Here is a 12,340-nt window from a genome sequence, read left to right as displayed (position 1 = left end):
ACATGATGCAACCAATCGTACATGATTTATACAAGACAACTCCACACACGCCATCTCTGAAATGTTGACTTTGCGGACCTCAGCTTCGTCACCTTACAAGTACTTCTTGGGCATCGAGTTCTTTCTTCTCTTGTAAAGGACGTAGCCGACAGCGAGAACGACCTGAGACCCGACAATGACGAGGATAAGCTTGCCGTGACCAGGAGCGGCGTTGACGATGTTCGAGGACAGGGTGGAGTGATGTTCGCTCATGTAGCCCTTGAGAGAGTGCTCCGTGTTCTTCATTTGCAGGTTGAGATCGGTGCGCATGGCGCGGATCTCGCGCTCGAGGGCGTTAATGCGGTCCTCAATGCTGTAGACCTTCTCGATCTTGCGCAGCTCCGTGCGGAGCGAGTCGAGAATCTGCGAGGTCTCTGCGTGGCGGTTCTCGGCGTGCTGGTTGTACTGGTTGACAGAACGGTAGATGGTGCCGATCTGGTGGTTCACCGACTGAAGACGGTTGTGCAAATCGGCGAACTGCGCCTTGGACGAGGTGATCACATCGGCAGGGCTGTCGGGGATGGCGTTGAGGTCGATGGGGTCCTCGTTGCCGCTGCGGGGGTTGTTCGGCTGACCCTGGTTGGCCTTCTGCTCGTGGGCTTGCTGTTGCTGCTGTTGTTGTTGCTGCTGCTGTTGGTGGCCCTGGTTTTGCTGCTCGCCGGCGTGAAGCGAGTCGGACATGACAACCATCTTGAAAATCTCGAAAGAGTCCGGGTTGTCGGCGCTAGCGGCGGTGATACCGAAGGAGTAGCCGGGAGGGATCTTGACCTTGTCGGTTTCGAAGCAAAGGCGTCCGTCGATCTCGACCTTGAAGACGCTGGAAGTCTGGCGCAGCTTAATCTGGCTGGGGCGGCCAAGGTTGCGGTAGTGGTACTGGCAGTGACCGAAAGCAAGGCCGCTAATATCACTCTGGGCCTTGTAGTCGGTCGAGCGGTCGTTCAAGAAGCCGCGAACCATGCCACCAGTACCGCCGTGACCGTCAACGACAAGCACGAGACCGTCGAAGCGGCCTGCAGTGTATGCTGAGCTCATGCCAACGTCGTTGGAACCGCCACTGGTGAGCCAGATGTTGAGGTTTCCACCGGCGCGCTCGCCGCCATTGGCACGGAAGTCGATGTCGGCGATCCAGTTGCTGTGCATCACCTTCTGGGTGCTCCAGATGGAGCCGCGCTGGTTCCCGGGGGCGACAGGGGTGAGGATGATCTTGTTGGAGAGGATTTCGGGCTGGTTTGGTTGTCCCTGGAGGACAAAGTTGGGAACGTGGCCATCGTTGTTGGGCGATATGCTGTTAGACGTCGTGGTTAGTGGGAGCTTTTGGACATCGGCCATACGTGGGCGCGCTGGAAAGATGCGGCTAGGAAGCTTCTTACCTGCCAGTGTAGCCAAAGCTGAGCTCATTGATGAGGTACTGAGCTTGTGTCAGGCTCGCACCGAGAAGAAAAGCGAGCGTCGAGCTCAGAGGAGCTTGCGACACACGCATTGCGACTGAGGGTGAGGTGGCACGCGGGAGCTATGTGAGGTGGTGGGAATGGTGGGGAGAGGAGAGAGGGCGTGGATGGGTATCAAAGAGATGGAATAACGAAGCCGGCCGTACGCCCACAGGGTCGATCAATTGCGTATTAAATCACAGAAGCAAGCTCCTGAAAAGGATGCAGAATTGAAGAGAAAATACGAAATGCAGAAGACGGGATCCAAACATGCGTGGGAATGGCGAAGATGGTTAGAGGGCCGCCAAGTTGAGAAACTCGAGGCAGGGGTCGTTGGTGGTGGTGCGGTGTCTGTGGGTTGAGGACAGGTTGGCACAAAAAAGTGTCAAAGACTCGCTGTGAAGCTCCTGTGCAGCTGTGGATGGACCACACTGCCCCTTCTGGAAGGCTGTTTGTCGGCGTTGGCTTCCGAAAAGCGCATTGAGCTAAGGAGTAAATGAAAATCAGCTTGAATGGAGAGCACGGCAGGCCAATGATTATTTATTCGCCTCCGGCTTTGCTAGTTTAATCTAAAAATGTCTAGTCTCCCTCAGGAGGTCGTGGGGTCTCGTGATGATGGATTCTAGAGATGAAGCTTGGGTACTGTTCCGCGGTCTAAGACGGAGCATGAGCCTTTACTGGAGACTGTCACGAAATAGAAGGGACCCTGGTCCACCACCTCCGCGTCGTAGGTAGGCATGGCCCGAGCTGTGTCGATTGGGCTCGCGCGGTTCCTTGCATTACGCTGTGCTAAGGTGAAGACAATTGTGGCGTGAAGCTCTCCATCTGTGGCTTGAACAGCACCAGCCACATCTATGTCTGAAGCTTCCCTGACCCACTTCTAGAAGTCGGGGCTGGTTTCACCGCGATTTCTGCACGGACCCCAAAACGGACCCCTGTCCATCGCTTAGTCCACGCCTTCTCCAAAATGGCAAGCTGCAGCTTTGAGAGCAGGACCCCTGACGAAAGCGTAGGTGGCCTGTGATTTTCCTCCCACCTGCCGGGCAGCTTCAGCTCTGTCACCACGCCAAATTGAAGCTCTCACGGCACCGCCCTGTTCAATGCGGACAACCTGCTGATCAGCCCTTGGAACGCGCCACAATGGCTGAATCATACCCAACCCTCTCCCAATGCGCGCTTGTCGCCGGCGCGCTCAAGGTCCTCCTCTTCCCGGCCTAGTAAGTGGACCGCCGACCGACACCTCCGAGAAGCCACCGTCGCTGACCTGCCGCGAAGCAAATCCACCGACTTCGAAGTCCACCGGAACTGGCTCGCCATCACGAACAGCCTGCCTTTGTCCAAGTGGTACTACGAGAAGACCTCGGAATGGACCCTCGACTACCCTCCCTTCTTCGCCTACTTCGAGTGGGTCATGTCCCAGGTTGCGAAGCTCGTCGACCCGGCCATGCTCAAGGTCTACAACTTGGAATACGATAGCTGGCAGACGGTATACTTCCAGAGATGGACTGTCATTATTTCGGAGCTGGTCCTAGTCTATGCGCTGCAGCGGTGAGTGCACCCACTTGTCCTTCGAGATGGGAACAACAGCTTATATGGGGTATCACTAGATTCATCGAGACCGCGACGGGAGGAACGAGACGTGCTGCCCAGGCTGCTGCCATCTCAATTCTTCTTTCCCCCGGTCTTTTGATCATTGACCACATCCACTTCCAGTACAATGGCGCCATGTACGGTGTGCTCATCCTGTCTCTCGTTCTGGCGAGGTCCAAGTCGGGCTTGCTGGGCAGCGGGCTGGTGTTTGCTGCGTTGCTGTGCATGAAGCACATCTATCTGTACCTCGCCCCGGCCTACTTTGTCTTTCTTCTCCGTGCCTACTGTTTGTCGCCCAAGTCCATGTTCAGAATCCAGTTCCTCAACTGCATCAAACTGGGAGGTGGTATTGCGGCCATCTTTGGTGCCGCATTTGGACCGTTTGCAGCTCTGAATCAGATACCACAGATGATGAGCCGCCTTTTCCCGTTCTCGCGTGGTCTTTGCCATGCCTACTGGGCCCCCAATGTCTGGGCTCTGTACTCCTTCGCGGACCGCGTCCTCATTTATGGTAGGTCATCCACCGACCCATGACTATTCCACAGGAGCATGCTAACAGAAATTTAGTGGCACCCAGGCTCAATCTCCCTGTCAAGGCCGAAGCCATCAACAGTGTCACCAGAGGACTCGTGGGTGACACTGCCTTTGCGGTGCTGCCAGAAATCAGTCCACGCACTTGCTTCGCTCTCACGCTCTTCTTCCAGGTGCTGCCTCTGATCAAGCTCTTCTTCCAGGCCCAGATACCCTTGCCCTGGGACAGCTTTATTGGGGCGGTGACTCTGTGCGGCTACGCTTCATTCCTCTTCGGATGGCATGTGCACGAGAAGGCCATTCTTCTCGTCATCATTCCCTTCAGCCTTATTGCGCTCAAGGATCGCCGCTACCTCAGTGCATTCCGACCATTAGCTGTCGCTGGACACGTCTCTCTCTTTCCCCTCCTGTTCACGTCGGCGGAATTCCCAATCAAGACGGTTTACACCATCTTCTGGCTGATTCTGTTCCTCCTGACCTTTGACCGATTGGCGCCGGCTTCCAGAAAGGCCAGGTTCTTCTTGCTCGACCGATTCAGCACGCTGTATATCGCAGTCAGCATCCCGTTGATCCTGTACTGCTCACTGCTGCACCAGATAGCGTTTGGGAAGCGGTATGAATTCCTGCCGCTAATGTTCACGAGCTCGTACTGCGCGGTGGGGGTCGTCGGCAGTTGGCTCGGTTTCATGGTGGTTTACTTCACGTCATGAAAGTGTGGAAAACCGCTTTCTAAGCGAAGGGTTGTTCATACTAATCGTGTATAAAAGACGAAAATAAGACAAAGACTGTGCCCTTGGGCGAAACTTTTGCGTGCCAGTGATGACGGCCAGTTGCCGGAAGTCTAAAAGAGACGCTTCGTCCCGTGGGGGCCTGGTCGACAAGAGCCAATCAAAATGCAGAAACTCACGTGTCTGGAGGCTGACAGCAGCACCCAGATCCACTAGCAGCCATGTCCCAGGCGAGAAACAACATTTTGGAGCTAACGGCTGAGCAGGGGGACCGGGGGTCGTGGGCCCCTTGGACATAACCCATTGTATGCCATCAGCAAACGGAAGAGCAAAACAAACGCATGTCGAGCACAGTTTTGGCCATGCAGAATCGGGATTTGCCTAATTGACTGCTCTGGAATGCACTTGTAAGGAAATCACTTACACGGAGCTCGGCGGCCCGGAGTGGCCTTGTCGGAGCAGTCCGGCCTTGATATCGCGACTTTTCTCGAGCCCCGTCCGTCGGAGGCATACAAAAAAGATCACATACAAACGAATCATATCAAATTTACCACGGAAGCATTTGGAAGTAAATTTTAAGGCGTTGTGGTGGTAAAACGGTGCTCCTCCGGGTGCGATCCCGAGGAGGTGATTGACGAAAAACAGCCTACCCGTCAAGGCCGGACGGTGCACATGACATATATGAGGATAAATCGACGAAACTGGAGTCTTTTCGGTCACTTGAGTGCTCAATCGATTGCTCCGGCGGCGGCGAGTGCAACGAGTACAAAATCGTGGGTGGCCGACGCGGGTGTGGGATTCCCGAGGTGGACGGGGTCGTGGCGGGTGGAGGAGGGTGAGGAGGCCTGGTGAGCAGCGCTCTGGGAGATGGGATGCGGAGGCACCGTGGGCCGAACGGGCCAAGCGGGCGTGGGCCAGGACCGCTTTTACTGGCGCTCTTCGTCTTTTTCCCTTTTCCTTTCCCTCCCCAAGCTCACCACTTCTCTTCCCACCTTTTTGTTTTTTTCCCTCGACGTTTCACCCACGACTCGCAGGCTGCGCGTTTCCTCCATTAGCCCGCGACCACAACTACCCTCAACATCGCCATTTGCAACCACATCTACCGCCCTGACACGTCTTGTTCGACCCGCACCGCGTCCGCCAACTCGCGTGTAAGTGCACCGCCGAACCCGCTCTCCCCTGCCCGACACCTCGACCGCGCCTCCGCCCCCTCCGGCCGCGACCACAACAACCCGCCACGACCAGCACGACGCGCCGCTATCGACCGGCAGATGCTTCTCGAGAGTCTCTAACACCACTTACACCGGTTCAAGAGAAGGAAGGCTGCAATACAGCCTCGTTGCGCATTCGGACCTCGACTTTTGGACCATGCCATTGTAGCCCACCGCCACCATGGTACGGACCCCGTACGCGCCCCGAGGGAGCGCGCGCCGCTGACTTGCAATCCAGGTCTTATTCAAGCGCAAACCGGTGCAGTTCTTGCCGCCCAAGGACATTAAGGATGACAATGCAGAGGTTCGAAAATTGAACTTCACGGACGATGCGACGAATACTGATGTAAGCCCTCAGGTCTGGCACATACCGCAGACCGGTGAAGTCTTCGCCCATTATGAAGACTATTTAACTAGGTGAGCTCCCCGTTTTTGCGTTCTGGTGGGTGTTCCGAGCTAACTCGGTGAAGAATGGATTTCTACAAACAGGTATGTTTAGTCTAGGTGGGGCTATGGGCCAAGACTTGCTCACACCGCATAGCGCCGATTCATTTGCCAGATCACAGGGCACTCTGGCTTGACGTTTTTCGAAGCTCTCAAGAGCGAGGTTTGTACTAAGACGTCATCCCCACACCTAGACACTAACACGCGATAGCTTGCTGGCGCCGAAGAAGTCGAGCAGGCCTTCCCCGAAGCCCTCAAGGGCCCGGTGCTGCGACGCGTACAATTCCAAACGGTCTCTCGAATCGATACCCTGGTAGACATGGTTTTTGAAGAGTTCAGGGCGGACTACTACCCTGGCGAAGCAGTCACAGTCAGCACGGCAGACGGAGAGAGGTTGCAGGGCGTTGTCAGAGAAAAGACCCGGTTTGGAGGCAAGGTACTACCCGACGGCACCTTGACACCTCCCTACACTAGATACACGGTCAGCCTCGACGAGAGACCCGGCGCCGAAGCTGTGGTTGACGACGATCACATCTGGCGCGATCGCAAGATCTTTACGAAGTCGGTCCTGCGCTCTTTTATCAAGAAGACGGTGACGCGCGAGGCATGGAACGGCGCCCCGTGGCTCGTCAAGCAGGACTATGCGGCACAATACCACATCGACTCTCGGGTCCCGGCTCACCTGCGCTACGATACAAAGTTGATGGAGCGGAAGCAGATCCAGGCACAGAAGCGAGCAAACCAGCCGCATGGCCAAGAGGCAAACGGTGTAAACGGAGCTATGCAGAACGGGCCGGCTAGGTTACCGGAACTGAAACCTGCACCAAAAAACCAGAAGGGCAAGCTGCAGCACCAATCTCCGGATTTCGACGGCAAGGGTTCGCAGGGCATGCTTGCTGGACACGAAGGCGTATTTCAGGCGCCTCCTCATAAGAATCCCTTCCAGCTCCCTCTCAACTTCAGAAACCAGCAAATGCAGCACTCCATGGCTGCTCCCGAAGTACCCCCACCGCCTCCGCCGCCAAAATATCCCATCGAAGATTTGCAGGTACCGATGAGGGAGGGTGTTGTCAGACCGCCGCTGTCGTTCTTCTGCAAGGACCCTCCAGCCGAGACTGATGACGCCACCAAGGGCAGCGCTGGCCCGCAGGACAAGATTTCGATGGAGTCAGTCGGCTTGTTCCTGGAGACGTGGGATACGCTCAACGTCTACTGCGAGATTTTCAAGCTGGATTCATTTACGTTTGACGACTTTGTTGAAGCGATGTGCGCTGCATCCGAAGAGACGACGATTCAGCTATTTGAAGAGATTCACTGCGCCGTTCTGAAACAGCTCGTCAGCGCTGAGGCAGACGGTGGCAAGGTCAACGTCCCGCTGCCAGAAGTCGAGGAGGAGGATGACTCTGAGGAGGAAGAGGAGGAAGAAGAAAAGGAGCCCACACCTGAACCTGACAGGCCGCCTGCTAGAGCCACTAGAAGCAGTCTGGCGAGGGCCGAGGCAGAGAGATTGGCTGCGGAGGCGAGGGCCGCTGAGAAGGAGAGCGAAAATGTGGAGCCCGAAATCAAGCATCGCGCAGACGAGGTTCTCGAGGACTACGACTGGATTGAAGAACTCCGAAAGCGAAACTTCGCAAATGGCGGCTGGGAGAGAATCATCGTTGGTCTGCTTCATCAGCTGTCGAAGGACGAACGGCATGAGAAACAATGCGAAGACCTTCTCGCACAGATCGTTCCCCCGGAGGTGGAGCAGCCCACGCAGGACACCGTCAGGGAGCAGTACGCCAACCTCGACGTTAACCTTCGCGTCCAGGCACTGCAAATCATCTGCTTGCTTACCACCAGAACCAAGGCCATGCGCACGTACATGGAGGAGTGCAGCGAACAGATGACTGCTTTCCGCAAGGAGAAGATTGACTGGCAGCGTCAGAGGAAACAAGCGTGAGTTACGTCAACCCCGTCTTACCAGAGAGTGCTAACATCCCGCAAGACTTGAGGAGCTGCGTGTTCTTAACGACCAGCGCAAGATCTTGTTGCCCGACAACATGCCACCGTCGCCGCCTCCTGAAGCGGAAAAGCAGGATGAAGACGTCAAGATGGCCGATGCTGATGACTCAGTCGCGGATGCCGAGGATGAAGTTGCCGACTCCGAAGAAGAGGGCGCTCCCCGCAGAAACATCCGTCGTGCCAACGATCGTGCTGCTGAGAGGCAGCGCAAGCGCGAAGAAGAAAAGAAGCGCAAAGAGAAGGCCGAGGCCGCGAAGGTGCCCAAGCAGTCGAAACAGTTCATCAAGGTCCTCAAGGACATCACCAAGAAGGAGGAGTTCATCAAGAAGTGTGAAGAGGAAATTGCCGTCATCGACAACGACCTTCGCGAAGCAGACTGCGGTCGAACCAGGGTGCTTGGCAAGGATCGATTCTGGAACAGGTACTACTGGTTTGAGCGGAACGGAATGCCCTACGGTGGGCTTCCAGACAGCTCTACCGCTGCCGCCGAATACGCAAACGGTTGCATATGGGTCCAAGGACCTGACGACCTGGAGCGCGAGGGCTACATCGACACCGATCCCGAATACCAGGCCGAGTACAAGACCAAATTCGACATGACTGTTCCAGAACGCAAAAAGCTGGAAGAGGGCACTACTAGCGTTTACAACGCGCGTCAGTGGGGCTTCTACAGCGAGCCGGAGCAAGTCGACGAGCTCCTGAAGTGGCTCGATCCTCGTGGATTCAACGAACTGCGACTCAGAAAAGAGATTGTGGCCTTCAAGGACAAGATCGTAAAGCACATGGGAAACCGAAAGCAGTACCTCGCCAGCGCAGAGCCCGAGGAGAAGGAGGAGAAGAAGGAGAAGAGGAGAGACTCCAAGCGGATGAGTACAAGGGGGCGCCATCATGAGCCGACGCCTGAACCGACGAATTACCGCTGCTTGTCTTGGGAGAACACCACAGCTATGGAGGAACTGGGTCACCTCCATTCTGAGCCCCCTCCTCCCCCAAGACCCAGAAAGCAGACGACAAAGAAGAGGCAGGCCGTTGAGCCCTCTCCCTCTCCTGAGCCGGCACAGAAGACAAGACGGCGCAAGTAAACGACACGAACACAAAGCAGTCACGACCTGATGGCCGTGTGATGTACTGCCCGGCATTCACTGTAATTACTAGACGTGGCCTGTAACGACTGAACAGAGCCATCGGTATGGGCTGATCTTGCCCAGTACCGACTTTTCGGGGCTTGTTTTTGGAGCTCTTGCGAGCTTTATTTCATGGACCTGGCAAAACATAAACTTTGGTGTTCCGGTAACTGAAAAGAAGAAATCTGACGGATGTCCACCACAACTGGGGGACAAGTCGAATTGTTTGCAGCATGCCTGGCGGGTGAAGGAACTTTTCAAAGCATTGGGCTGGCGGGTTGGATGGCGTGCGTGGTTTGCATTAGCTACATGGGGCTTGGGTTATAGACTCTCCAAAAAGAAATTCACGGATTATCGTTCTGGATGCACAGACTTGCGACGCGTGATGATGTGTGCTTGGGGGAAGGTTTTCCTTCGTTCATGGTTTGGCAGTTAAAAGAACGACGGCGCTTCATGCCGTATGATGCTGAAGATACCACGCTATTTTCCATCAAACCGTTGAGATGCCGGGAGAGGTCATGGTCACGATGTCGTCTAGTCTAGACAATATTTCCAAATCTCAGGAAGACGTTGACGAAATACTCCAAAACGACTCGACAGGCGATATTTCGCATTGTGGATCGATGCCAGTGCATCGGAAGTTGCTTGGACTGGTTCTTTCCCTGTCCTACGTACTTAAAGTCATTGCAGCTTCAACTCGAGGCAACCACCGAGTAGCATCACTTCTTCCATTGCGTCAGGGATACGTGCCATTCGTCAGGCGATTGGAAGGTTGAATCCTGTCATGCACAACTAAAGGGTTGCCAGTCTCGGCTTCTGACCGAAAATACACAGCAGGCAGCTCCGCAGGCGAAGCTGCGTGAGTTGCCAATGCCGGCACAAACACAATGGATAGAAGGTTGTGTCGTAGCCCATCCTTCCTTTCGACACACCCACGATGAGCGTTTACTACCGACAACCAGGGGGCAGCTGCCGTTATGCAACAAGAACAGAGGCACGGCGTGCTGCTCACAATACCGGCAAAGGCCTTTCCTCAGAAGGTGATACAGGCCTTCCTTTTGCTCCCACACACCCCATGGTGGTTATTACCTTCGGAGTTGGAGAATATAATGGGAAAGCGCCACGGGGCAAGACCAGCAACGGCAACTGGACTGGATCGCAGTTCTGACGACTTCTGGGCTCCCTCTTCTCCCGGAAACCTCCTCGACTCCACTCCAACAACAACAACACTTCTCCCACATTCATCTACGCCCGTCTCAATTTTGGCTGCACTACCACATTCTTCTTCTCAGCAGTTGGATACTTCAACTTACCAGCTTATCATCGTCCGATTCGCTGCATACCCATAACATCGCCATACTCTTCCCACCATGGCTGGCTCCAGTACCGCCGCAATCCCCCGGAATCCTGACTGGGACAAATGGTCTGTAGGCAAGAAGATCTTCCATGAAACGTTCTGGCAACAAATTCGGGATGGCCAGGATGAAGACTTTAAACGCGCCAACCTCAGATTTCTGAGACTAGACGTGTCTTCCGTGGACATGTCTGATCTTTACTTTTTGCAAGCAAAGGTTACCGGCGACTTGAGAAAATACGTGCAGCATATCTGGCTGAACATAGCATTCCATAAATGCAAATGTGAATGCCAGCCTGGCGAGGCGGAACCAGATGATGCGACGAAACTGGGCCGCAATCAGCACGGGAATCCGGTCAATAATGGGCCGCACGCGACACTATTGCAACAAGCCATCAGAAAGCTTTTTGACGCCTTGACAGATTGGAAAGAGCCTGCTCTAAACGAAAAAGGGATTGCAATCGAACTTAGCGCACAGTCATACTCTTACAAGAGGCACTTCAACTTCGACAGGTCGTATTTTGGGTCATCTGACGAAATAGGGTCTTCACTAGAACATGAAGAAACACATCAAGACCTTGACGTATCGGCTTTTCCAGATTACACGAAGCGCATTCACAAACAGATGGCATTCCGCTTGTCTGCAGACGGTTTGCCTACGCTTCCAGCAGTCACCAAGTTCGTACTGCGCAGACAGTTTCGTCACAGCCTTATATGCCCGCCAGAAAAAGGCAAAGGCAAAAGCAAACATAAATGGGGATTAAGACCCATCTTAAGAAGGTTGCCAAACCTTAAGTCTCTGGTTTTCGAGCCATGGCGAGCGTGGACTGATGAGCACCAGCGTCTTTGCGATCAAGGTAAGTACGCAGTATTCATATGAGACTCAGGCCAAAGCATGGACGACAGCAAGGACGACAGCAAGGACGACATCAAGGACGACAGCAAGGACTCACGTTCATTCATTATCCCATTCATCACTGACTTTTATCATTTAGAATACGGTTTGTTATTGTCGAAGCTGCCAGAAACAATCACAGACGTATCTGTGTATGAGGACAACAACGAGTCCTACGCCCAGAGGATTGCCGGTGTTGACCGCCTTCTTCGTGTCCCCAACGCTTCCCTCGGAAAAGAGCTTGCTGAGGCAAGCCAAAAACTCACAAAATTATCCGTCGCATTCATGGTCGAAGCTGGAGACTTTTTTGATGAGTGCTGCGGAAAAGAGGGCTTCCGATGGCCACATCTGGAGTCTCTTACACTGACATCGCGGCTACTCGCGCGCGACGATAACAAGGCGATATTGGATATGCTGAAGAAGGCCGCAAGGGTTGCTGAACGCATGATTAACCTCAAAACTATGGCGATATGGTTTGGCACCGAAAATAAAGCTTCTTGTTTCGCATACCACCTACGCAGCGGACACAGTCGCATTACCTGGCAAGGCACTAAGTCATTGGTAGATGATACCAAGCTGATTCAGCTCTGGACAATTGTAGCCTGGAAACAAGATGCCTCTTTCGACGGTTTCGTGCAGGAGGGTTTGTCGGACATAGGTTGGAAACTTAATAGTACATACTTTGCGGGCTTAGAAGGGCAGTTGAACTCAGCTCAGGAGCTCAAATCTCATGGGCATGCGGCGTTCCTCTTTGGGGATACCTTGCCCGCCGATGTCATTGACCCGCTTTCTCTGTGGCAGATGCAGCAGGAAGCTCGCGTGTTGTGAGCGTTTACATGTACGTTAAGGGGGCAGACTTAGCATAGAATGATTGTTATGAGTTGTGCTAGCAGGCAGTGTCAGTTGGCTTCCGGGCAGTGTCCATACACACGTATATCCTCGTAAAGCGACTATGTTTCAAGTCGTCGTCGTCGTCGTTGTCGTCGTCATCCT

At 54.3% G+C, this 12,340-nt stretch overlaps 4 protein-coding genes across 4 annotated transcripts; 3 read left to right on the top strand and 1 right to left on the bottom strand.

The window, feature by feature from the left end:
- Positions 1-93: 93 nt before the first annotated feature.
- COL26b_004231 (uncharacterized protein) lies at positions 94-1,519 on the bottom strand (the record flags this gene model as incomplete). The annotated part of the gene is made up of 2 exons (XM_053177111.1): positions 94-1,324; positions 1,410-1,519. 2 exons carry the CDS (start codon positions 1,517-1,519, stop codon positions 94-96), a joined length of 1,341 nt encoding a protein of 446 aa, XP_053038947.1.
- Positions 1,520-2,606: 1,087 nt separating this feature from the next.
- On the top strand, positions 2,607-4,297 carry ALG8 (glycosyl transferase; the record flags this gene model as incomplete). The annotated part of the gene is made up of 4 exons (XM_053177110.1): positions 2,607-2,683; positions 2,742-3,014; positions 3,074-3,567; positions 3,624-4,297. The coding sequence occupies 4 exons, from the start codon at positions 2,607-2,609 to the stop codon at positions 4,295-4,297; spliced, it is 1,518 nt and encodes a 505-aa protein (XP_053038946.1).
- A 1,410-nt stretch (positions 4,298-5,707) lies between these two features.
- Positions 5,708-9,056, top strand: COL26b_004229 (uncharacterized protein; the record flags this gene model as incomplete). The annotated part of the gene is made up of 5 exons (XM_053177109.1): positions 5,708-5,721; positions 5,997-6,015; positions 6,068-6,133; positions 6,182-7,908; positions 7,958-9,056. The coding sequence occupies 5 exons, from the start codon at positions 5,708-5,710 to the stop codon at positions 9,054-9,056; spliced, it is 2,925 nt and encodes a 974-aa protein (XP_053038945.1).
- A 2,291-nt stretch (positions 9,057-11,347) lies between these two features.
- COL26b_004228 (uncharacterized protein) lies at positions 11,348-12,175 on the top strand (the record flags this gene model as incomplete). Its single annotated transcript, XM_053177108.1, has 2 exons — positions 11,348-11,405; positions 11,448-12,175. 2 exons carry the CDS (start codon positions 11,348-11,350, stop codon positions 12,173-12,175), a joined length of 786 nt encoding a protein of 261 aa, XP_053038944.1.
- Positions 12,176-12,340: the final 165 nt, after the last annotated feature.

The sequence above is a fragment of the Colletotrichum chrysophilum genome, assembly GCF_026319265.1.
Source record: "Colletotrichum chrysophilum strain AFK26 chromosome Unknown scaffold_25, whole genome shotgun sequence".
Classification (NCBI taxonomy): Eukaryota; Fungi; Ascomycota; class Sordariomycetes; order Glomerellales; family Glomerellaceae; genus Colletotrichum; species Colletotrichum chrysophilum.
The sequence above is the reverse complement of the archived record's forward strand: the minus strand, read 5'-3'. Positions and strand labels throughout refer to the sequence as shown.